Source organism: Mus caroli, chromosome 10, assembly GCF_900094665.2.
Source record: "Mus caroli chromosome 10, CAROLI_EIJ_v1.1, whole genome shotgun sequence".
In the NCBI taxonomy this organism is placed as follows: Eukaryota; Metazoa; Chordata; class Mammalia; order Rodentia; family Muridae; genus Mus; species Mus caroli.
Window position 1 is genome coordinate 102,782,620 of NC_034579.1, and position 27,449 is coordinate 102,810,068.

Below are 27,449 nucleotides of genomic sequence, written 5' to 3' on the forward strand. Positions count from 1 at the left end.
CATGAGCTTCTCAGCACCTGCTGGATTTTAGAACCCTTCGTCTTACAGCTTACCATCAATGTATGCGGCGCCTCAATCTTAGTTCAGCTTATACCCTATCTTAATCACTTAGCTTATGGATATAAATATAATATCTTACATAAATATTAGATATAAATATAATGCTTTATATAAACATACCTGAGTCATAAATGGTGGCCTATGCCTGTAATCTCAATAACTCAAGACAGATGACAGTACAAAGTTAGCCTAGATTATGTTCCAAGACCCTATCTCTAAAACCAACCAACCAACAAGACAACCAAACTCAAGACAAGAGATTCTCTTACTAGATTCAGTCAGCCAGTAGTCAATCCTGGGTAAATTTAATTATATGCTTTTTCTGCTCTTCTACACAAGCCACTGAGTAAGGCATCAGAAAGCATATCCACACTTGAGTTTACTACAATTATTTCAAGCATTAACTGCCTGGCCATAGATTAGATAAAGAAACCTTAGCACCACCAAGAAGAATAAAGTACCAACAGCCACATTTATGATTTTGTAATTTGTACCCTTAAAACAGGAAATAGAAATGTTAATAAGTCATATTGTGACTCTTGCAAAGGATTTGCACGTAAAAATATATTTAAATATGCCCAAAAGATTATAAGGATTAATTTCTCAGTACTCTAACCTCAATGTCAGTACAATTGAGTTTTACAGAGGAACAGGACTAGAAATTCCAGGTATTTTCCTAGCCATTTATACTCATGTTAACAGCACCTTTACTATTTCAGAAGTAGTTCTTTGGAACTACCTCTCCTCCCACACAGCCACACCTTGCTTGTCTGTCCAGACTTCTGTGACAAAATACCATAGACTTAATAGCTTTGAAATAGTGTCTTAGGGTTTTCCTGCTGTGAACAGATACCATGACTAAGGCAAGTCTTATAAAGGGGAACATTTCATTGGGGCTGGCTTACAGGTTCAGAGGTTCGGTCTGTTATCATCAAGGTGAGAGCATGGCAGCATCTAGGCAAGCATGGTGCAGGAGGATCTGAGAGTTCTACATCTTCACCTGAAGGCTGCTAGTGAAAGACTCACTTCTAGGCAGATAGGAGTAGGCTCTTAGCCTCTGACCACAGTGACACGGCCACACCTCTTAAAGGTGCCAAACCCTGGGCCAAGCATATTCAAACCATCACAAACAGCATCAATTTTCAATTGTAGGGTTTGTTTTCCTTTTTTTTTTTTTTTTTTTGGTTTTTTGAGACAGGGTTTCTCTGTATAGCCTGCTGTTGGAACTCACTTTGTAGACCAGGCTGGCCTTGAACTCAGAAATCCTCCTTCCTCTGTCTCCCTAGTGCTGAGATTAAAGGCGTGCGCCACCACCACCCAGCTGTTTTCTTTTCTACACAGATATTTTAGTGTGATTTTAGTGTGCACAGTGATGATGCATATAGTAATTTAACACATTTTAATTACTGCTAAAAATAAGTCTTAGGAAAGCTCAAGGCCAGCTCTTCAGAGAATTGTCCCAGTATCCACAGTGACCTTCGATTTGTGTGTTTGCATTAAACTTTAACTCAGAGACTGAGATATTTTTCCTAAGTTACACTTAGTGGGTAGCTTCTCCAAACTGGTAACATCACATTCCACATAATACCATCATTACCAGCTGTATCACTCACTTACTTTGATTGGTTCAAGACAATTTGTCGTAAAATACAACATTAGTATGTGCTTTTACTTAGTCATTTAAAATGAAATACGATGTGGAAAATGTCTTATCACTTACTATACAAACAGCCAGGCCTGATACCTTGTCTTTTACTTCTTGACACTCCTACTTGCTTAATGGCTTCTTCTTCTTTTTTTTCTCCCTTAACTCTTTTCTCACAAAGTATATCCTGAGTATAGTTCCCCTCCCTCTCCTCCTCTCCCTCTCCTCTAGATCTGCTTCCTTTCTGCATCTCATTAGAAAAGAACAGGCTTCTAAGAGATAACAGCAACATCTGAACATTGCAAAATAAAATACAAGAAGAAGCAAAAACTAACATATTTTATGGGACAAAGCAACCCAGCAGATAGAAAAGAGTCCAAGAGCAGGCACAGGAATCAGAGACCCACTTGTTCACACACTGAACGGTCCCATAAAAATACTAAACTGAAAGGTGAAGATGTAGAACCCTCAGGTCCTCCTGTACCATGCCTGCCTGGATGCTGCCATGTTCCTACCTTGATGATGCTGGATTGAACCTCTGAACCTGTAAGCCAGCCCCAATTAAACGCTGTCCTTTTAAGAGTTGCCTTGGTCATGGTGTCTGTTCACAGCAGTAAAATCCTAACTAAGACAGATTAGTATGACAATATTTCCAGTATTTTCCGTTTGAATCCACTTTTCTCAAATGGTACTCTGGTCCAGGTTTTTACACCATTGGGGGCGGGGGGGAGCAGTGTTTTGTAGGACCAAATTTATTAGATAATTGTTTGAATCTATCTGTTGGTATGAAATCCATCAGGTAGAATGCAGTAGGAGCTTTAAAAGTAAAGAAATGTTTTGGTTTCTTTTTTAATTCTTCCCAACCCAAAGTCATTATTGTGTTGATTCCTGGGTTATTCCAGCACATACCTTTAGCATTTTCCACTACCAAGTAGCACTAACACAGGTAATTAGGCTTATTGTGTAGCCCATACTTTGAATGTCTTTCCCTGTAATCTCTGTCTCCTGCCCCATAATCCATTCCCTCTCCATAATATGAAGTGCCTGGAATCTTGCCTCATATCATTTGCTTACCATACAAAGAACACCCTTCTTCTAGCCAAATGAGTTACATATACTCAATGAATAGATTACCTATCCTATGTTCATTTACCAAATCAGCTTTGGTTAAAGCCTGAACACGTGATGATTGTGACATTGTCTGCACTGATCATTACCTATTGTAAGGAAGATAGAAAGTGTTCAGGAAGAAGTATCCCTTGATTTCCTATGATAATACTTCTCCAAGAGCATGACCTTGAGCAGAGACTGCTGGCAAAAAGGCAAAGGATACAGCAACGAGCATCCCAGGCACAAAAGCAACAAGACAAATGTCAGACAGAGTCAGAAATTAGTTTAGATTGTTCAAAGGATGGGAAAAGTCCAGGACTCGGGAATAAAGTTAGGGTAAAAGTCAGTGAGCAAATACATTTAAAAAGAAGTTCAAACTGGAGAGAGGGAGAAAAAAATCCCACATAGCTACATACTTTCCATGTACACATGAGAATGTGTACACACATACACACAGAGAGACTCTACAGACTGAGTAAATGGGCCCATGTAGATTAATGAGCTTAGATGGTTTTTTAGTTTAACACGATTTAAGGTATTGATGGAACATGGATCAGAAATTATACTGAAAACTAGTATCAGATTTCAACTACCTACCCTTTGGGTATAGCTGTAAATTGTGTACATACTTATTTCAGAGTGTAGATAGATTAGTTTTAAGATATTAGTCATAAATACTCAATTAAAGAAGTATTCTATGTACTGACACTTAGCTATAGAAATGAGCAATATCTTCTTGTTCAATAAAATTAAAAATTTGGAGTGAAAGGCTAAATAAATCAGGGTCAGACATATATTTTATATTAGTTGACTTAGATGCTGATCTCAAATAATGATCATTGTGATAAAAGTCAACAGAACAGTTCCAGGAAAAAATGACTATGTCTGATATGTTCGCATGCATACAAACGCACACACACACACACACACACACACACACACACACACACTTAAAGAGCTAGAGATAATGGAGAATAAGATGTTAGCCTAAAGCAAGAGCTGCATGTCTTCAAAGTACTCTCATGAGAAACATCAAGCTTATTGTACTTATTGTAATTGATGGTTTGAAATACATTTTTATACTTGTATAATTTGCCTCCAGGTAAATTCAAATGCATCTAAATTGACAGAAAGACATTAACAGTGTTTGTTTCTTTTATATTAGAAAAGTGAGTATATGCTGCTACAGTTTCTCTTATAGAGACAATTTCTCTTTAAGTGTTTTCTATCACGGATATATTTATTTTTCAGAATTACAGAGCTAATATGGTCTAGCAAATGCAATTTTTTTTTCAAAATACTACAAAGTAGAAGTTGTAGCTGACACTGGAGATCTGTTGTGACCTTACTTATGAAATAGCTTTGTGCACATCAGCATCTTCTGTGCTGATGGGATTACCTGTCTGCGTCCACTGTCACATCGTGAACTCCTCTCTGTATGACATCTCTGGAAGTTGCTGTGTCCGGGACTCGGTTAAGACTTCTGGTATATAGGTTGAGCCCACCATCTGTCATGTACCTGAAAAGAATTGCCAATACAACACTAATCAACAAAAAGTTAAATGACCTTATCCACGTGACTTCAGAAAACTACTGTGCTGGAAATTTTCAATAACCACTCAAAATCAACTCTTTTAAACCATTTTATATACAGATACTCTCACAAGAAAGTAAACTTTAATTTCAATTTTATTTTAAAAAATCAATATTCTTTACTATAATAGGTCAGTAGCTTTTTATAAAAGTTGTTAGACATGCATACCCACATACAAACACATACACAGATACACAGACACCACAGACACACACATGCCATGATAGACATGCATTTCTACACACACACACACACACACACATACACGTCTGTGCGTGCACACATATGCATACACACATACACACAGATACACATACACTAGTACCACAGACACACACTAAGTACATAAATGTAAACCCTTGTTTAAACTGCTAGAGTAAAAGGTTGAGAAAGTGTTCAAATTACAAGAATAGGTAAAAGCTTTCTTGAAAGAACTCTAGTAGCACAGGAAATAACTACAAGAAGTGACCAAGAAAATGCTGTGTGGAGAATAACAATCCATGAGACATGAAAGTGGAACACAGTGATTGAGTTGAAGAGTTGCAACTGCAATGGCCTAGGCAGAGTCAGAGAAGAAGTAGGTGACAGTGGAAGGGAATCAACTAAATCAACGAAAACTAAATATTCACTATTCACGAAAGTGTCATAAGAAAACTAGGTACTTTGTATACGAATTAAAATAATAAATTTTCAAAAAGGCACTTTGTGGCACTATTGTGTAAGTTGAATAAATTTAGTTTTTTTGTTTGTTTGTTTGTTTATTGACTGATTGATTGGCAGGGTCTCATTCTGCATCCACTCCTGAACTAGAACTCACTATGTAGTCCAGGGTAAGCCCCATCTCATGGTGATCTCATTATAGGTATGATGCACTACCCCTAGCTTTTAGTTGCTTTAAAAATCTTGGTGTTGGTTTCTAACCTTTTCTCTTTTGTTTCCATACAGTTAAACTTGACTCTTTATCTATAGTGCTGCTATGGACAGGCTGTGTGGTCTCTGAAAGTATTTCAATTATCTATGATTGAACTGTGTCAGCGACAAAACTGAAATGATAGCGATGATAAGCTTATCTCTGGTTAGGCTGAGTTAGCAATGACGATAATAACATGTGGGATACAGGTATAAATATAGATAGATATTGATAGAGATATGTTTGTATATGTCTATGTATGTGATGTCTATGTATATGTTTGTAGATGTATATGATATGTATGATGTGTATGAGGTATGTGATGTGTATGATGCATATGGTTTATGTGATGTGTATGATGTATATGATGTTTATGATGTGTACGATGTAGATGATAGAGATATAGAAGTACATTTGTATTCACAATTGTATGTGGTGTGTGTGTATGTGTGTGTGTGTGTGTGTGTAAGAGGACTGCCTATCATAGAATGGTACTGTGTGACTGATGCCTAGTTGGCAGCTGTTTGTTCTATGAATGTTTCTATAGTAACACAAAATGGCTAGTATCTTAAGGATGAAATTGGTGAGTCAATGAGGGGGATGTGGGTTCAGAAGAACGACACACTCAGGCTCTAGTGCCTTTCAGTTGCTGTGTCAATCATCCTAAGTTTTTAGGAGATTTGAAGAAGTGTAGCAGGACCAGTTTATTTCATTTCATATTTTCTATTTTTGTCCCTTAGAAGTCATATTTTTTTTCATTTTCAGTCAAATGACTCAATTACAATTTTAACTTTCAGTCACATGCACATAACTATTTATGACTATGTATCCAAAGATAGCTTCAATTTCCACTCAATTGAAATATGTAACTTTTCTCTCAATTTCTCCTTTTTGACTTCATAGATGTACCCTTTCAACTCATTATGAGTCCCTTCCTCTGAGTAATTTCTAATTACTTACAGCTTCAGATTCTCAAGGGTTTAAAGTCATTTCAAAAGGAGAAGTCTGAGATAAGCCTCTGCATACTTCAAGAAATTTTGAATTCTGAGAATGCCAACTAAGCAGCTTTATCATTTCTATCCAGAGTACACAAAAAAATGCAGTGTCATTCTCATTTGCATGACCTCATGACATTCCTTGTGTTATTCCAAAAAAAAGCTATATTAAACATTCCTTTTTTATTGCCCCTATTAAGCTTTTTGTTCCTTTAATCAGCAAAACATTCTTGAAAAATTGTGAAGAGCAAGCAAATTTGTGATTCTTTTTTTAATTAAATGTAGCAATAGTTTTCATATCACTTAAGGGAAGTATTATCAGATTAAAACTTCCCTGGGGTATCTCTGATCGTCTCATCTGTCCCACATTTAAATTCTACATTGAGATATCAGTAGTGGCATATGCATACTCTGGCAAGTGGTCTTCCACACAATATTCACCAGTCAACCTCTAGTTGAGACCAGCCACATCCCATGTAGGGCCTAGAGACCAAAACTGTGCCCTGCTTTAAAAGTCATTTGCCTCTACACCACTATGGGAAAGAGGTTTCAAGCTCATCTCAGCCATCAGAGGGAAGAGCAAAATGCTGACCATTTCTCAGTAAACTTTTGATACAACTTTCATCCATGAAACATGTAGATCCCAGACCCACATATAATAGACTTCCTAAGAAAGCTGGGTAGAGATCAGCAGTCTGAATCAAGTTCCAAATGAAAAATAAAACAAGTCAAGTAGGACCCAGGACCTAAAACCATTGCCTTTCCCTTCTTATGCGACTTAGTAGATGGACAGCAAGTTGTCATCAAATTAGTTTCCTTTTCCTCCAAGGCACACAGCTGAGCCCTGCTTTCTTGCCTCGTGGCCACAAAGGCCCTCTGAACATGAGTGCAAGCAGAAGTCAATTGCAAACCTTTCAGGCGTGGCTAAATATTCTCCCACCGTATGTTCCCATATCTTTTGCCATTTGCCTGATGAATGGTGATGGTCAGGGTAATACTAGAAGTCTGATTAGGCAAGAGCAGAATTATCAAACTTCTAATTCTCTAAGTGACTCCCCATGTGAAGATCAAAGTCATGAGGAAAAGAGACAACAAAAGGAATCAGAGGATAAAGGTGTCTGCTGCTAAGCCTGAGTTGGATGCCCAGGACTCGCTTGGGTGGTAGAGCAGAAGCTGACTCCGGTAAGTTGTCCTCTGACCTCCATATCTGTACCATGACATTTGTTCACCCACAGACATGCCCACATGCTCACGCCCAAAACAAATAGGTAAAATGTAATGAAAAAAAAACAGGACAGTTTTTCATGAAGATTTGAGATTTCTCTAAGCACAAATAAGTGCTAATTAATATAATGAGAAGTCTAGTCCTACAGGTTGGGTACTTATAATATCTACCATATGCAGAACTCAGTTGTGTATTTATGTGTGTGTATATGTGTGCATGTGTGTCTGCACATGTACATATTTATGTCTAAATATATATGTGTACTATTAACTCATTGAAAAATGAGTACTTAAATTCATTGTTTTTAATAGCTGAGTAGTATTCCATTGTGTAATTGTACTAAATTTTCTGTATCCATTCCTTTGTTGAGGGACATCTAGGTTCTTCCCAGCTTCTGGCTATTGTAAATAAGGCTGCTATGAACATAGTGGAACATGTGTCCTTATTACATGCCAATAAGTGCTTGCTGAAAGGAGACTGATATAGCTGTCTCCTGAGAGGCTCTGTCAATGCCTGACAACAGAGGTGGATGCTCTCAGCCAACCATTGGACTGAGAACAAGGTCCCCAATGGAGGGGCTAGAGAAAGGACTGAAGGAGCTGAAGGAGCTTGTAGCCCCATAGGAGGAACAACAATATGAACCAACCAGTAAACCCAGAGCTTCCAGGGACTAAACCACCAATCAAAGAATAGACATGGAGGGACTCCATGGCTCCAGCTGCATATATAACAGAAGATGGCCTTCTGTGACATCAGTGGTAGTAGAGGCCATTGGTCTTGGGAAGGCTTGATGCCCCAGTGTAGGGGAATGCCAGGGTAGGGGAGCGGGAGTGGGTGGGTTGGTGAGCAGAGGGAGGGAAGATGGGATAGGGGGTTTTCTCAGGGGGGGAAGCAAGAAAGGGGATTTGCAATGTAAATAAATAAAATATCTAATAAAAAAAAGAAAAGAAAAATAGGCACTTATGTAGATGCAAAATTCCTAGCATATGAGCTCCATGTAGTCAAGCATTGTGTCTGTGTTGTTCATGATTATACGGTCTCTGTGCTCAGAATGCTCTTTAGCACATAAGACAAACTCGACAGAAACTTTGGAACATACACACACATGTATGTTCAGATGCACTCATATAAATATAGATATGTACATACTCCCACTCAAAATGTAGCTTGCTACATTTCTCCCCTTGGAATTCTTTCCCCTCTAGTGTTCAAGCCCATAATTTCCAGTATTCTCGATTGAGATGAGATACATGCATGCTGCTCTTACATTTTCTACCAACTTTGTATTTTGGTGGGTATCTAACCCGTGTTTCAAACTCTGTACTCTCTCTACTCCATTTTCTCTAATGCTATACACCTCTGTTTCCTGTGCTTATAACCTAGTTAAGTAGGTTTCCTTTGGTTTGGGATCTTTTATGTTCCCTTAAGAAAAGTTCATCATTGTGTTCTATTTTTGTCAGTACCCTTTAAACACTTTTAGTCCTTACCACTACCAAGGACACTGCCATATTTCTGGATACATGACCGTGAGCCTGAACTCTTACCATAGTTTCTGAAATCTAACTCTGGGTTCTCACTTCATTTGCCTGATTTTCCTAAAGTAGTCTTTGCAAAATCATCAGTGTTTCCACATCTTATTTATATTCCACATCTTATTTATATTCATAACCTGAATAGAGTATACAGCTCGACTTCTTTTCATCATGACTTCAAGACAGGCCACAGTAGCTCTATTTCTTACATCTCACCTTTAAATGTCCCACTTCCATGCTTATCAGTCAACAGAAATACTATCAAATGCCATCTTATCCAATGCCCCTCTGGTTATGAAAATAACACGCTGGCAAGCTTACTGAATGGATTATACCTTTTCTGCTCATCTTCCAGACTTCTCTTATAAACTTTATTTTTAAATGTATTTGACTCATCTTTGGCTATTCAGTTCAGGAACCATAACTGATAGGCTTTCTTGTTCAGTTCTCTCTGCATCACATCAGAACTAAACACTTTCTCCTTACTGTGCACTCTAGGCTGTATAGACCATTTGAAGTTATCCATGCATTGTACCATGGGTGTCCTCTGGTTTTGGATATAAACTGCTCTTCAATTATTCTGCCAATAGCAGGCTAAGCATTTTACATTAATGTTGAGCTCTTAGACTCTGGGCTGTCTCCCAAGTCCCATGTTTTAAGTGCTTCTTCTCTGTGGTTGGTGCTATTTTGGGGAGACTGTGGGAGCAGGTGAGACCTAACTTATAGAAGAGGGTGGACAGAGGCAAGCCTCTGAGGGTTATAATCTGGACTCCGGGTTAGGAAACTCTCTGCTTCCTCTTCAAAAGTGAGGTGAGGGGGATCCTAAGTTTGTGCTTTGGTGCATACCTTGAATCCTATAACTCAGGAAGCAAGGGTAGAGACATTGTCATGAGGTCAAGGTTAGTGTTGGGTAATCTGGGAATATATAAAAAATAAACAAACAAACAAACAAACAACCTATAAAAGGGATAGAGGGAGACAGGAATACAGAAGAAAGAAAGAGTCCACTGTAATGGAAGATTGGTAGATAATATGAAGTGGTGAAAATGACATCGGTAATTACAAGGGTCCTGTTTCTTTTACTGTTTTTATTCATATGTGTGTACGTTTCATAGCATATGTGTGGTGATCAGAGGTTAACATATAGGAGTCGATTCTCTCCTCCACCAAGACACCAGACACTGAACTTCATCAGTGGCATGGTGGAAGTGTGTTTACTTGCTGAGCCATCTTGCCAACCCTGGATTAGTTTTAATAGAATGTCCCATTGCTTCCAGAGCTCATCCTCTGATATGGAATATAATAGCAAGAAGAAAAAATACTATAATATTTTAAAGTTTGAAACCACCAACAGAGAACCAATCAATCTAAACTTTCAACTCTGGGGCTGAAGAGATAGCTTGAAGATAAGTAAATCCATTGCCAAAGCTGACGATTTGAATTAGATCCCTGGTACCCCATATAGAAGGATTTCCAGACTCCACATATTAGCCATTGTATTCATATGTCCCCACACAGATACATACAACATAAATGAATAAAGTGTATTAAAAACTTTAAAAATCCTTCAACTCTGATTTTCTCTGAAATTTAAATTGCATTTTCATGATTAAACCATGCCACAAACTATTTGTTCCTTAAAGCTGTTAGAGGCAGCCAGACCAGAAACAGAAACTCAGAAAAACTCCTCTTGTCTCCTTCCTACACCCTTAGTAATTATAAAATCTGTTACTTAGGAACATGTAAGACTTCTATGAAAAATGAAGGCCACATGTACTTCATTTGACCAATGATTTTCAACCTTCCTAGTGTAACCTTTTAATATAGTTCTCCATGTTATGGTGACCTCAAATCATAAAATTATTTTCATTGCTACTTCATAACTGTAATTTTGCTACTGTTATAAATCATAAGCACCTGTGTTTTACCATGATCTTAAGTCACCCTGGAATATTTTGGAACGTCCAACAGACTCACATGCCCCTCCAACGATGCAGCTCTGCTCAGGGCTACTTACCCACTGTTGATATCATCCGCTCTCAGACTCTTCCCAAGGATATCACCATCGCTCATGTATCCACCAACATCCACTTCAGAAGACACATCCAGGTCACTGCTTGCTTTCTCGCTCATATCTATTTGTGACATGTTTCCCAGACGCGAGACAGCAGCTCTGCGGAGAGGCGTGGTATACATAAACCTGGAGGGATCCGTGTGGATGAATCGGCTGGTACCACTTCGAGAATATCCAGCGCCCATGGAGGGAGCATCTCCAGCCTGTAGACGAGGGCATGCTTGACCCAGTCTCCAGGTCATGGGGGAAGGTCGGCTTGTCAGGTTGGGGATGGCCCTTCCATTCACTTCAGTTGTCACAGTCGTATCAAAGGTTGTCTCCAGGGTGCTGTCAAACAAAACGGAGGCATAAATATTCTCTAGTTCCCTAAGGACACAGACCAGAATGCAATACCACAGGAAAAACTTGAGTTGCATGTGTGACTAGAAGCTCATCAATTTCATGAAAGTGAACAGTGCACAGATTCATTTTATGCTTCCAAACATCTCTGCTGGTGTCAAGATGTGGGAAGTCACAGATTCTGGAAGTGGTTGCTTTAGAAAGAAAGGCTACCAATCCTTACAGATTATTTGAGTATTGTGTGACCCTTGAAAAGCAAAACATATTAAGTTTCTCAGACTAGGGCAGGAAGTTAGCAGTGGGCATGCCTGCATGGATCTCTGCCAGCTTCTTCCAATGGTGTGGAAAACATGAAACTATATCACTAGAATTGGTCATAGTTGACCAGTTAACTCAGCCTAACAAGAAAGTTCTCTAGAAGACAGGATGGATAGAACAAAATACCAGACAGCTCTCAGCTTAAGGAGTATTGATTACTGATTGCCATGTACAAATGAAAGAAAATAGGAAACAGTGCTAAATTTATTCTCAATCATACAAGGATCTGACGTTCACATTGGCGGTTTTCTTTATCCCTCCAATGACAGGCAGAACTGTGAGTACCTGTGGCTTATCTGGGTCCCTCGAAGACTGGACATTGTCTCTTCCAAGTTCTGCCTCAGATCTGCTATGTTCTTGACTGTGCGCATTCTCCGAGCTTCAGGGTCCTCCCCTGGAAATGGAGATGTGGAATTAGTCACAGCATGGTCTCTGTTCAGAGACAATTGTTTACACTGATGAGCAATATGAACCCCTGTATTTCAAAGCAAAATGACAGGTAGGAAATTGCAGATGACTCCTGTCATCTGAAAGTTGTCATTCTTTTTACAATAATAACACATTTTATATCACAAATAAAAATTCTGAAGCAGTACTAACACAATAATACTTGTGAGTCTATTTCTCATCAGAGTCATTATAATATTTGAGACATTTAGAAATGCAGTGTACAGAACTTGTTACCACTGGACTGGCTTGATTTTAAAATTTAAAATTATTTGAATCTGTTCACTTCAATGATTATCCATTTTCAAGCATATTCAAAGTAGCTGAGGTGACCTTCCTTAACAATTAGTGAAACATTAGTGAAAAGTGCTAAGAGGCCATTTCTCATAGATTCTTTTCTGACTTTCTTATTAGACTCATGGAATGAGATTCTCTTTCCTTGTAATTACCTCTACATTCAGCATAGGAAACTAAAACATCAACATGGTGACATCAGTTTAACCAGGGACATGGATACCTACACCCAAATACACCTTTCATAAAAGTCATAAAACAAGTAGTTCTGAAAGTGTAGTAACTGCAGGCATTCCACATGAATACCCATCTTTTGTGTGAAGAAGTGTCTTTTTTTCTTTTTTAATTAGATTTTTTTCATTTACATTTAAAATGCTATTCCCAAAGCCCCTATACCCCAATTCACCCACTCCTGCTTCCTGGCCCTGGAATTCCCCTGTACTGGGGCATATGATCTTCACAAGGCCAAGCGCCTCTCCTCCCATTGATGGCCAACTAGGCCATCCTCTGCTACATATGCAACTAGAGACACAGCTCTGGGGGAGGGGGGGTGCTGATTAGTTCATATTGTTGTTCCACCTATAGGGTTGCAGACCCCTTTAGCTCCTTGGGTACTTTCTCTAGCTCCTCCATTGGGGGCCCTGTGTTCCATCCAATAGCTGACTGTGAGCATCCACTTCTGTATTTGCCAGAAGGGTCTTTAAACAATGTTTAAAGTTACGCAGTACTTCCTAGCCCAACCCATTTGAAGCTGATTTTATTCCTGACAGGAATAACATGGGGTTAGCCAAGGAAGGAGGGTAGGCTGAGGTGGGTAGGGACCTTAAAAAATATAAAAAGAAAGCAAAAAATAAAAGAAGGGGAAATGAAGAAGAGAGAAAAAAGGTTAAGGATATAGACTCCTTTGGATAGATGTCCAAGAGTGATAGACTTGGGTGTTGAAGATCTATTTCCAACTTCCCAAGGAAATGTTACACTGCGTCCTTAGTGCCTACACAAGTTTTGTTCTCCCAGCAGCAATGGAAGAGTTTCCTCTGTTCCCCTTTTTTCATGCTTTCTAATCAGCATGAACTGTCACTAGTTTTATTGTGGATCTTGACCATTCTGACTTGGGATAGGATCAAATTTCAAACTGGTTTTCAGTTGCATCTTCCTGATGACTAAGGAGCAGAGTTGGATGGGTGTGAAGATTCTAGGATTATCTGGGAGGAGGTAGGAGAATAAAAACCATGATAAGAATATACTGTATAAGTTTTAAAAATGGAGAGAAGGAAAAGAGAGAGAAAAGAAGGGATAAATGGATCAAGAGGAACAAACAATGGGAAGAAGAGGGAGGAAGCAAAGGATATTTAGAAGAAGAGCCAAACGAAAGTGGAAAGAGACGAGAAGCAGGAGAATATATTAAATTACATTATGAAAACTCACTACGCACATAAGTCAAAATGCATATACATACACTTCATTTTAACACTTTATGTACAAGTTCATTTTACTAATATACTTAGTATTTTTCATTAGAATGCATCTTTAGTATTCAGACCAGAATTCAAAAATAAAGTTCATATGCCAATTCAGATCTGTAATTATAGTTTAGAGTTGTTCAGGGGGGGGGCATGCATCTCACAAACCCTGTATGGAATGGATCTATGTCTCACATGGGGCGTGTATACCAACTTCACTTCCATCTTCAATACTGGAAACTCTACACCTCTCTCCTACCATCATTCCGCAGGACCAATGATGAAAATAGTTTTAGGGAGTGAACCACCACTGGTCCCCATAAATTCTACTCATTGGATCCAGCAACTCTAAAAAGCAACTGAAAAAATTAATACTATTCCATATCACCACTCAAATACCAAGACTCCTGTCAGGACTCCTGATGGTTCTTCAACAGTCTGTCTTAGCCAAACATTACTGCTTTGTTCAATACCACTCAGCATGGATGTCTGTCCACACAACCACTAGTCTGGCCCAGCATGTAAACTTGTTCCTACTCCTTTATAGATGTTTTCTACAGTTAAATTACACTTAATAACAGCATTATTATTCCAAACTGAGGTTGTATTGGATTGCTTCATTCAAAGAAACATAGTTTAACAAATAGAAAAATATAAGATGGGATGGCAGGCCTATGGCATAAACTTCTCCACATGAATCTAAACCATGTAATGTCTAATCCCATAGATTAACTTCCTGAGAAAGTAGGACTGTTTCTAAGCTCCAAGATACCAACCACATCCTCTCTGGAAATTGAAGGCGTGATTCTCATTAATAGGGCACAGTCCATGAGAAACAACTACTGAGATGTTCCTTTCCCACTTCCAAGTCATCTGCCACAATGTTGGGGAATAAAAAGAAGGCTGGCAGAGAAAAATTTAAAGAGTGACAGAAGAATATAATAACAGCCAAAAGAAAGGCAGGAGCAACAGAATGGGATAAAATGGTGAACACATTTTTTGTTGTTTTTATTTATTTACTTACTTACTTTGTTGCTGTTATTTGGTTTTTGTTTTCTGGGTTTTTCGGGTTTTTTTGGAGTTTGGAGGCTTATTGTTATTATTATTATTACTACTACTTTTATTTTTTACAGTTCAACCATTGCCCTCCTCCCAGTCCTCCTCTACAGTTCCTTACAGCATTCCTCTTGCCCCTGTCTCCCAGAGGATGTCCTCAACCAGGCCTCCCCTCGCCCTGGGGTCTCAAGTCTCTCCTGAGGTTTAGGCAAGTCTTCTCTCACTGAGGCTAGACCAGGCAGTCCTCTGATGTGTGTGTGTGTGTGTGTGTGTGTGTGTGTGTGTGTGTGTGTTTGGGGGGATGCTGGACCAGCTAGTGTATGTTGCCCGGATTGCTCAGTGTCTGAGAGATCTCATGGGTTTGGGTTAGTTGAGACTGTTGGTCTTCCTATGGGATCACCCTCCTCCTTAGCTTCTTCCAGTCTTTCCCTAATTCAACTACAGGGATTCCAGACTCCAGTACAATCGTTGGGTGTAAGTATCTGTGCCTGCCTCAGTCACCTGCTTGCTGGGCCTCTCAGAGGACAGCCATGCTAGGTTCCTCTCTGTAAGTACACCATAGCATTAGTAATAGTGTCAGGCTTTGGAGCTTCCCCTTGAGCTAGATGCCAGTTTGGGCCTGTCTCTGGACCTCCTTTCCCTCAGGCTCTTCTCCATTTTTATCCCTGCAGTTCTTTTACACAGTAATAATTCTGGGTCAGAATTTATGACTGTGGAATGGCAACCCCATCCCTGCAGTTGATGTCCTGTCTTTCTCCTGGAGGTGGACTCTACAAGTTCCCTCTCTCCATTCATCTAAGAATCTTCTCACCTAAGGTCCCTCTCTTTGAGTCCAATCTCTCACCACCACCCCCAAGTCTCTGGTACTTTCTAGAGGACCCCCCTCACCTTTCAGCTCCTCCCCCAGGTTGCTCACCTCCCTCCCCCACCCCCACCCCAGAGGTTGTATACTTTTACTCATTCTGCTGGCCCTCAGGGCTTCTCTTCTGTCTTACCACACCACCCCCATACCTGATCATGTTCCTCCTTTCCTCTCCCCCTCCCCCTTCCCTCTCCCATCTAGGTCCTTCTCTCCTGAAAATAATCACCATGGGAGGCAGAGAGAGAGAGGGAGGCAGAGAGACAATGGTAAGGAAATTGAAAGATGAAGATCCATTAGACTGTAAGAGCAGGGGGTTAGAGACTGCAGGGGAGGAGGCAGTGGGTGAGAGGGGGCACTGCTGCAAAGCACTGACCTGGGACATGCTCATGGGCTGCATCACCATACACTGCCTGTCCCTGGCCTACCTGCATCCAGGCTCTCTTACCATTTGTCAGATCAAATATTGGAATTGACACTTGAATTGATCCCCATGTTTTTAAATAATACTTTTAAGAATAACCATAAACATTTTGTTCCACTGAATAATTTTTCATATCAATTTCCTTTCAGTAGTCCAATAGGAGGGTTTAATTCATGAATCCTCCCAGTTGAAATCTGGGCTTGTTTATGCAGTTTCCCTCAAATGCCAGAACTATAGTGTCCCCCTTACTCTACCCTTTGATTTTCTCCTAAGGACATTCATAAGTGACACTATGCCACTCGTGGCAATCAAACAGACAGATCTCTGCCCTCCAACACTTACAGAGCACAGCATCTTTGCTGCCTTATTCATTCCATGGAGGATAATAACCAGAGCTAAATGTATTGCAGCAAATAATTTCAGTGACCCACGAAAGGCAAGATAAAAACTAAGTGCATTTGCAATCCCCTAAGGAATGATCGCACAGTCTGGAATGTCTTTCAAAGTGGTATTCAGATGGTGTAGTAAGGCTTTGTGGGGGTTAGGAGGAGGCCAAATCAAAGCACGTATAGATCCGACTGCTTAGCAAATAAAGAAAAGTTACAAGAAGGGTGCACATGAGAGAAATTTACTTAAACAACAAAAACAATTAATTTCTTCCCATTTGCACAATATCAAACTCAACTATAAATCCCAAAAGAGACATCCCATTTTTTTTTGCCAACCCAACGGTACAGATGTCTGCACATTTTTTCAAATGGTGTATTCTCTAATCTGCTTGAATTTTTAGCACTGCTGCAGAGGGGTTCCCACAGTTTCCAGAATAGTCAGTGCTTCTGCTTCACAGCTAGTGCAGAGTAGAGAATTTAATTTGAAGGGTCTGCCCTTACTATATATGCTTTAAATACACATATTGTAATTAACATTGTAACACTACCATCTTTTAATAGAAATCAAATTATATATATGTGTGAAACTTGATTTATATAGCTGGATCTGTTACAGAACTCACTCTGCACACTTGGCTATTGACAGCTTTTCTCTCTTTGAGTAGTGACCAACCATGATTTTCAGATCAAACTTTTGAATTCATCCTTCTGATCTTGATCTTTGATAGGTATAGAAAAAAAGATGGTCAGCGCAAACATTGTCCTACATATTTACAGCACAGACCCTAGCCTGTATAATTTATTAGGATACTCAATAGTAACAATACTGAACTCATGAAACTTTGGCCAAAGTTAACTTAGGCCATTTTGAGTCATAAGTGGAACCTGGTCAAGAACACAGCAGAAATTCTCCAGAGTTAAAGCATCACAACTTAGGAAATCTCCTGTGTCAGGCTTGATATGGACAGATGAACCTATGGAAATACATCAGAACGACGTGAACGTGTCCTTGCTCTTACTTCTTGCGTATTTGAATGCTGACACTGGTGGGTAGAAGGAGAAATCATTATGGAGAATAAAACACGTGGATATGATAAGCAATATCTCAGGTCAAATACATGGCATGCCCTCTTCCATTGGGAGGCTATTCTGTGACAGTAATAATCCGGGTTATTTATGCACAATGAGCAAGGTTTCATACTAGTACCCAACCATATCTTACAATAATTTAACATAGCAACCTCCAAATCCTGCCTGGGGACCACACTCTGCTCACATGGTTGAAAATACTAACATGAATGGTACTTAGAACAAGATGAATGTGACAATTTTATAAACCAAAGATGAATATTGTTTGACTCTACAGTTTCGGAGGATCAAAAAGAGATAGGAAAAAAGGAGAAAAAAAAAGACATATGGATCAAGACTTCCTCTCATCTTTATACCATGCAGAGCTTTCTTTATGAGAAACAGCTCATCACCCAAATCAAACAATGCTATGGAGATAAATCTCTGGGGCCTGAGTACCTGGTGGATTTACATTCTCAAAACTGTGCCATCATTACTCTTTCCAAGCCAAACTGACTTGCAAAATTGAGCCACGTTTGCCTCGGCTGTCTCTCTAAGCTTTCTCATTCCAAAGCTGTTCCCTGAAACATCCCAGACAACCTCATAAAACACCTTGTCACTGGATGTTCACACAGGGAATAAAAACAAATCTGTACTTAGCACCATCTGGGTATAGGAAACAAAGAGATCAGTGGACAGGGGAAGTGCTTTTGAACTTACAGAATGCCATGCAAAGTCCTTTCTGAAAGCCCACACTGGCATGAAATATGATGTGCTCTGTGGCTTTAGCATGTAGAGATTTCTGAGGCGACTCTAGGATGTAAATATGTGACAGTGGGGAGCTGAATGTAGAACTATTAAATGTGGGCACTTCTTTAGGTACATCTGTTAGAGAAGTGGCAAGGTCAGCATTTAACCTTTCACCACAAAAGCCTCTCTATCCATCCAGTTAAAAATAATGTCACAAGTTACGATGGATCGTTGCTGTTTAAAGAGATTGGGAAAAATGAAACAGTTAACAGTTATTTCCATAGTTTAACTGTAACATAACTAGATGTTATAGTTATGCATACAGAGGATCAGCTGTTCTGAGATACAGGAAGGAAGGGAGGGAGGGAGGGAGGGATGGAGGGAGGGAGGGAGGGAGGCAGGCAGGAAGGCAGGAAGGCAGGAAAGCAAAGCAAGAGAGCACAGGCCTCTGTATGTAAGGAGCTTGAAAGATCAAAGGGGAACAGCCATCTATTTAGGGAACTCTAAGGCAGCAAATGAAACCATACAGAAATTTACCCAGGATACCATTCAATCTTCATTACACATGAAGGATAAGGTCACCTTGAGGGAAGTTAACCAAGTTTCCACCAAAGACTTAAATCAAGAGCATCCTTACAATAAGGATATCCCAGACCCCCAGCCAAGGGATACCCACAACTGAGGCTATTGACTTGGCCCAGTTAAATATCAAAACTGGAATTCACAGTTCAGTTTTACAAGGGGAAATAACTTCAAGGAAGAAGAAATTAGAATGTTAAGCTCGTGTATGTAAAGAAAACTTAGTCCGAAAATGAAAGGTAATCGACTGCCATGGACCCTGTCGCTGGCAACCTGGACTCACCTAGTAAGTCACTGTAAAGTGCCTGTTCCAGATCGCCCAGCATCGTCAGGATCACCTCCTCATCCAGGTGAGCCGTCCCTTCTCGTAGGCAGCTTTCCCCTTCCTCTTCAGCCCAACTTCGGCTTGTACTGCTTGGCTTGGAGGAGCCGTTTTCATCTTCAGACTTACTGTCTTCATCACTTTCTCCATCTAAACCTCTCCTTGCAGGCCAGTCCTCTAAGTCACCTGCACAGGACTGGCCGCCTCCTGCAGGCAAGCTCCAGGCTCCAGAGCCGCTGCCATGATACAGGGACTGCACAGACCTAGACAGAAACCTTGAGAGACACCTTCTTTCTGCATAGTTGGATTCTCTCTGGCTAGCCTTTGCAGCGTTTCCAAACCAGTTGGAAATGCGCACAGTAGGTCTCCTCTCCCCCTCACTGGAGAGGGAAAGGTTGGTCAAAGACTTTTGTTTCTGGAGGCAAGCTCCCCTTTTCTTTACTTCTTTGCCGCGAAACACAGAGAGCCCAGCTGACTGCTGCATGTTTCTAATGCCTTCCTCTTCTCAGTTGGACTTCATATTGTCTCTTTACGCCACAATGGTAACTGTCCTTTTTTTGGTTTTCATTAGCACGTGCACTTCAACAAAAGCTTAGGCTCAGACATTGACAGGACATTGTTGAGACAGGGTAGACACAATCACTTTCCCACAATTGAGCCTGCCACATCATTTCACCGATCAGCAGTACTTACAAACATTTTGCGTAAATACATGTCTTAAGCCAAAAAAAAAAAAAAAAAAAAAAAAAAAAAAAAAAAAAAAAAAAAAAAACGAAAGAAAGAAAGAAAAAAAGAAAGAAAGAAAGAAAAAGAGTTCACGAAAGACTCTGCTCCAGCTGAAAAAGTCACCCAGGAAGCCAACTACGTTTTTTCTGTCTTCATCCAATCGAATGTCTCAGCAGGATGGTGTGTCCGCATTTCCCTCTACTGCTTCTGTGTTCCGAAATGCAAGGTGGAAGCCAAGCAGGGTGTCTCTCGATCCCGCCCCACAGCCTTGCATCTCACCCGCCCTTTACTGGCTGAGGTTTGTGAAACCTTTACTCTAATGAGCTGACACAGTGCATGCAGCAAGTACGGCTTCTGCAGCAGAGCCCACGGACAGCAGAAATGAAGCAAGGAAGCCCAGCCCTGCTTAAGCCTCCGTTGTATTTTAGTATTCCACCTGCATCGCCAGATCTATGGTTCTCCCTTGCTGCTGCAGTGGATGCTGCTAGCTGCCATGGCAGCAAACATCCTGCTAAATTAAAACAGAGGCTCGGCAGCAGCTGGCCAAGCGAGAATGCCACAGGTTTCAGAGCCAAGCCTGAAGGAGATGCTATACTGCTATACGACGGATCCTCTGCACATCTCAATGACTCTCTCTCTCTCTCAACCAACCCAGCCTCCCACACGGAACACACACGCTCTCTCACACACACTCTTACACAGCACGTTCTTCCTGATTCTGAGAATGACAGACTAATTCTCTCTAGCTGCAGGCAGCTGAAGCAGGCAGATCTGCCTTCCGACTGTTGGCATTCTTGCTATAAAAGCACAAATCAAATTCAAGAGTGTAAAGGACCCAAAGAAAACTGGAGCCTGACTCCCTCTTCCCTCTGGCAGGTAATGTTTTAAAGGGAAAGACCTCACCCTATTATCTTTTATAGAACAAGTTCAAGGTGTTTTGCTCCTTTAAATTCTGAAGAAAATGAATAAAATCCTACCATGATAATGAAATTAAGATTTCTTCCTTATTTCCTTCAAAACCATAGAAGCAAAAAGTCTTAGCCAAAGTAAGTTACTCAAACCATTCACCCGAAAGTTTATAGTCCAGTGCTGAATAAAAAGGTGCAAAATAAAATACACAAGTTACATTATGATTTTTGTATACCACAATGTATATTGTGATATTCTATATCACAATATACATCATGATTTTATATATTAAGCAGTTTCTTAAATCAACTCATAGGCTAATCACAGTATAATTAACTCTTAATATTTCATATTTTGATAAATATAGAAAACTTAAAAGATAAATTTCTTATTTTTGTCTCATACTGGGTGTGTACATCACGCTATTAGGATGAAATCCAGATTTTAGGACAATTTGTTTTCACAAAGCAAATATGTATTATGCCAGAAATCATGTATAGCATGGGTGATTAAAAAGGTTATTAAAGGATAAAATAAATAACTTTTGAAGATTTTTCTCTTTCCAAATACTAACAAGGGGACAAGGGAAAATAGTGCATCAAGATGGTGAAGTCTATCAGTCAAATTGCATGCAGTCTCCATTGTCTTCAGAAAGGATGGTTACAATTAATTGTGATTTCCACTTTCAGCTATAATTTCTACTCAGGGTGGAGAAATGACCTATTCCTACTTATATAAAATAGCACAATAAAATGCATTTTTTATTGCTTTTCACTGATGACAACTTCCTTTGAAAAGAGAATGCTACCTCATGACCCCATTCAGTACAGACCATACTTAAATCCAGGTTACAAATATGTAAGACTGGATGGGAAGAAAGATTACTAATATGATGTCATCAACAATCAAGCCATCAATTGTGAATGTTGATAACTAATTTTCACACTTTAAAAAGTTATATTTACATAATAATGTTTAAATTAAATATATATTTTTACCGGTTCATATATATAATGAACTGAAATTGATCATTATGCTTCAAAAACAATTTCATTAAAAAAAAATTGGTTCTTCCTTTCAAGTTTTGTTAGATCTAAGCAAGTGTTCCCAGACTATGATAAAATAATGCCGTTCTTAAGATGGAAATGTTGTATTTCTATGACCCGGGTTGCTCATATATTGTTTGACATATGGTAATGTAGCCCAAGCCTTCACTGAAAGGAGCCCTAATACTTTATAGGTCAAAGAGCTGAACTTCTACATGTATACATGAAAGCAATAATTATACCCTTCGCTTTCAAAAAGGGTGTTTATATGCCAATCAGCTTAAGCAGTAGTTTTCCAGTTTCTCTAAAGAACCATTAAAAAGGACTTATTAAAGCACCATTTTTGAGGCGCCAGGCCCACAACTGTTCATTTAGTAGGTCTTAGAAGGTCGTGACATTGCTTTTCTGATATTTTCCCAAGGACTGCTGGCTCTGGGAGCCCATTTTGAGAGCCACTAGGCTGAGATTAGTGATTTCTAATTGAGGATGGCCTTTGTTCCCTAGGAGACATTTGTGGTTCCAATGGGAGAGGGTTAAACATCGTAAGATGACAGATTCCAAAGCCCGCCAAAAGGAACTGTGTACCCTCCAATGTCAGTACTGTCAAGGTTGAGAAATGTTATTCAGAGTGCCTTTCAAAACAACAATGCACTTTCTTGACATTAATATCCACCTTGTAGTGGTTAACGGCTCTTTCTCTGCTATATTTTACTCTGAGACCCATACAAAGACCACAGCCTGGGATATATTGATCTTATGACATTGCAGAGATCAGCAATCTACACAACCGTTCTCAATGCTTCTCTTCAGGAACGGCCCATATCATTTTTCATACTCTCATTTTATTTATGGAATCAAATTACATATGCCGTCCTAATTCTCCTGGGCCAGATATACAGCATACTCCTTATGGAGTGAAGACTGTAAACATGGGCTAAATTCACTGAATTGGTTGAAATACAATATATTGAACAGAATGTCCTGGAAAAGAACACTCTCAGGTCTTTAGTAAGCATTGCTATCATGTTTGGTTATTTGAGTAGAAGATCTAAGCTAGTTTGAATCACAAGGGCTTCATCTCCTTAGACTCTATAAACATTCAGGAGATGGAAATTCTAGTGATCATTTGCAAAGCTCTTAAATGCCAGATATGACTTATTTTTTAATGTAGAAAAATGTATGTAACCACTATCTTATCCTTTGGTTAAACCTATACATTTTCATTATACACACACACACATATATATGTATGTATGTATGTGTGTATGTATGTGTGTATGTATGTATATGTATATATAATATATATGTATATAACATATATATATGTATATATGTGTGTATGTATATGTATATGTATATTATATATATGTATATATATGAATGAAGTTCATGAAATCATTTACTTATTTCAATATTCTTTCTTAGAAAGCAAGTTACCGAATATATTCCAGTTAAAGGTTAAAAACAACATTGCACAAATGTTGCACATAGAGTAGATACACCTGGGAGCAGAGAGCTTTATGCAAAAAGAGAAGCCAAATGTGAACTTAGCTAGAAAGCAAAATCTAAAAGCCACTCCACAACATGATGAACATCTAATCTCAATTACATCGGGCTGGATTTCTTGGCACTAAAAGAAATGGTCGTGGAGAATAAATTCTGTCTGGAATAGCCGGTTAAAAAATACAAACAACGCTAAAGCAATGATTGTACATGATACATTCACCCAGGAATGCAAAAGCAGGACAGCACTTTAGCTCTTCTGGAATGGCGTTCAGAGTGTCACAGCGTGAATCTTAGAGAAGGCGCTGGGAGCTGTAAGCCAATTTATTCATTGCTCTGGATTTTATATGCATAATAATAATGATTAGAATCACCATCATCAGATCAGGTGAATGGCAGGCATCTATCTCCAGAAGACTATGAGGAGCAAAAGGTATTGTTCTCATAACCTTGGAGAATATTAAAAAGTTACAAAGATTATTCAATTGCAAAGTAAGGCCTCCCATTTCTAATCCTTACCCCACACCCAAATTGAATTACACTAATTTTTTTCCACAACACTTTTTTTTTTTTTTGGAAAAGAGACATTTTAATCACTACCAGTGAGATTTTTACATCAAGGGGAATTTAAAGAGCTAAGCCTCCCTCTTAGCAAATTCCTCTAACCAATTTCCACTGCAAAAATGAACTAAGTTTGCTCCCTAAAAGTATAATAATCTTTACAGGCCATAGATCATGTAAGTAATGGGACAGAGATGGATTTGACAATTTTTTAATTAAAGGAAAAGGGATATCTCTCCCAGAGGGAGAGAGGCAGTTTCATTCTTCAAATTTAAAAAAAATATATATATATATATAATGATGATAGAACTAAAATTATTTTGTTTTCCCACTTAGGTCTTTATTAGTTACATTCCTCATTGCTGAAACAAAACACCAAAGGAGAAACAACTCAAAGACAGAAGGTATTGTTTGATTCTCAGTGGGAGGAAGGAATTCCATCAGATGCAGGAGGCATGGCAGGAGTTGGAGGAAACTGGTCACTCATACTTCAAGTCAGGAAGAGAGAAAGTCAAGAGGACTCAACTATGGAATGGAAAAGCCTGTCCACAGTGGTACATATCTTCTCACATAGCACCTTAATATTTAGAGCCACATCATCTCCTCGAGGTTCTTACAACCTCACTGAGTGGCACCGCCGGCCAGAAAGAGGAAAAAGCAAACACCCTAGCCTCCTGGGGAAGTTCAGCTTTTAAACCATGAATCAGTCAGAGCTTTTATGGAGTGCTATCCTCCCTATGTTTCTGTTGAGACCTATTTACTGGCATGTCTCCCAAAGCCTATAATAGTTCTCCTCTTTCCTACATAACATATACCTAAAAATTGTGTAGGGCTCTTCGCCATCAAGAGCCTCATTTTTTCTCATTTCAGAAACAGTAATCAGATGGGAATCATGTATCAATAATAGACTGGGATATACCAGTAGGGCTCTTCGCCATCAAGAGCCTCATTTTTTCTCATTTCAGAAACAGTAATCAGATGGGAATCATATATCAATCATAGACTGGGATATACCAGTTAATAAAACAGACGTGGAAAGGAAGGGCTCTATTCTAGATATATCTTGAAAATATAATTATTCCACTCTGTTTAACTGCTTAGGGCATTAGCAGTTTGTTTGTTTTGTGCAGTGTTAGAAGTTCAATTTATGGATTCCCATTTAATAGGATAGTACTTCCCCCAATGAGCTCTATTGCCAGAACAGCACTTTAGTTCTTATGGGAATGACATACTGAGTATCGTTCATATTGAGCTTCTGAGTTTCTGAGAGGGGACAATATAGAAAAATATCAAATATTGAGAAGTACATTGAAAGTTTATTCCCATGTTCCTGAGTTCAGAGAGCAGTCAACAGACATAGGGCCAGTAACATAGGGAAGTGGACTGAAAACCAGGTGGCAGAGGTCACAAAGGATTCCTTCCTATCAAGCCTGAGTAACTGGAGGCTTGCGTTACTATCAAGCAAAAAGGCAAGATTCACACAAAAGGGGGTTTGAAGGCACCCTTAGGGCATGGTTTTAAATGTGGTATGTTAGACATATATGTGAGATATTTAAATGGAACTGTGTAAGGAATAGATACATGAGTCAGGTTGCAAGGGAGAGGACTAGAGGAGAGAAACACTTATGAGCCATTAGTGTATGGACCACATTTAAAGCCACGAATTACTGTTGTACGCATGTATAAATAAAGTCTTGGGAAGAAAACTGAATTGTTCCAATGATAGGAAATTAGGGTGAAAAAGCAGATCTAGAAATAATTACCAGGAAAGAACAAACAGTGAGGTCTGGGGAAAATCAATGGGATGTTGAAATCAAGCCAGAAGGTTTCTTAGATTCCTGGCTAGAGGTCAATACCATGAGCCATACAGCTTACTCCTTAGATTTGGTCAGGTCTGCAATAATAACAACTTCAATTAAGAGCAATTTCAGTGCAGACACGAAGTGAAAAGGCTAGTTAGAGTAAGCTAAAGCAACAAAGAGAAAGGATTAGTGGCTGGCTTGACAGTTACTCAAGTAGGACAAAAGGATTAAATCATAGCCATGAAGTTGGAAGGCAAAGAGAAGCTGTCTTGTTTATGCTGACATTAGAGATATACCATTGGCTCATGGTCCAAAGGGATGGTTTAGTAGCGAAGAGGAAGATTAGCAGGGAAACGAGTGTAGTCCAAGAAAAGCAAAGTAAACGTGTGTTAAGTGGTGTAAATGCTCTGACATGAATGCAGAGTTCATGGATGTCCTTCCTTTGCATCCCACCTTTCAGTAAAGTGATATTGCAGTTAACAGAGTCTAGTACAGGTAGTTTTAGACTTTTAAAAGCAGTAACATTTTTGTCTAAGAATTTGAGGAACTGCTGAGCAGGGGCACAAGTCCCTTCTGGTCTACTCCAGCACCAGGATGCCTTGCCCGTGGAGTCTCCGGACACCCACAAGGACCCACACAGGATCACCCACGGGATCCTAAGAATTCTGGTGAGTGGAACACAGCGTCTGCTCCAATCCAATCCCATGGGACCTGAGACTACATTAACTAGGGAAGCAGATAACCCAGCCTGAGCGGGGGCACAAGTCCCTTCCGGTCCATTCCAACACCGGGGTGCCTTGCCCGCGGAGTCTCCGGACACCCCCAAGGTCCTCACAGGACCCTCCACGGAATCTTAAGACCTCTGGTGAGTGGAACACAACTTCTGCCAGGAGGCAGGTTCGAACACCAGATATCTGGGCACCTTCCCTGCAAGAATAGAGCTTGCCTGCAGAGAATACTCTGACCACTGAAACTAAGGAGAGAGCCAGCCTCCCAGGTCTGCTGATAGAAGTTAACAGAGTCACCTGAGGAACAAGCTCTAACCAGAGACAACTATAACAGCTAGCTTCAGAGATTACCAAATGGCAAAAGCAAACGTAGGAATCCTACTAACAGAAATCAAGACCACTCACCATCATCAGAACGCAGCACTCCCACCCCACCTAGTCCTGGGAATCCCAACACAACTGATAATCTAGACCCAGATTTAAAAGCATTTCTCATGATGATGGTAGAGGACATCAAGAAGGAACTTAATAACTCACTTAAAGAAATACAGGAGAACACAGCTAAACACGTAGAAGACCTTAAAGAGGAAAGACAAAAATTCCTTAAAGAATTGTGGAAAACACGGCCACACAGGTGATGGAATTGAATAAAACCATCCAAGACATAAAAAGGGAAGTAGACACAATAAAGAAAACCCAAAGTGAGGCAACGCTGGAGATAGAA

At 39.6% G+C, this 27,449-nt stretch overlaps 1 protein-coding gene across 10 annotated transcripts in view; it reads right to left on the minus strand.

Moving 5' to 3' along the window:
- The window catches only part of Nav3 (neuron navigator 3), a 737,122-nt gene that overhangs the window by 125,735 nt on the left and 583,938 nt on the right, over window positions 1-27,449 (minus strand). For all 10 annotated transcript variants that reach the window (XM_029482745.1, XM_029482744.1, XM_021173799.2 and 7 more), the window contains 3 exons: window positions 12,088-12,196; window positions 11,089-11,472; window positions 4,215-4,334 (listed from right to left, as the gene is read on the minus strand). In XM_029482745.1, coding sequence (XP_029338605.1) covers window positions 4,215-4,334; window positions 11,089-11,472; window positions 12,088-12,196 — 613 coding nt within the window. The remainder of the gene's footprint in view (window positions 1-4,214; window positions 4,335-11,088; window positions 11,473-12,087; window positions 12,197-27,449) is intronic.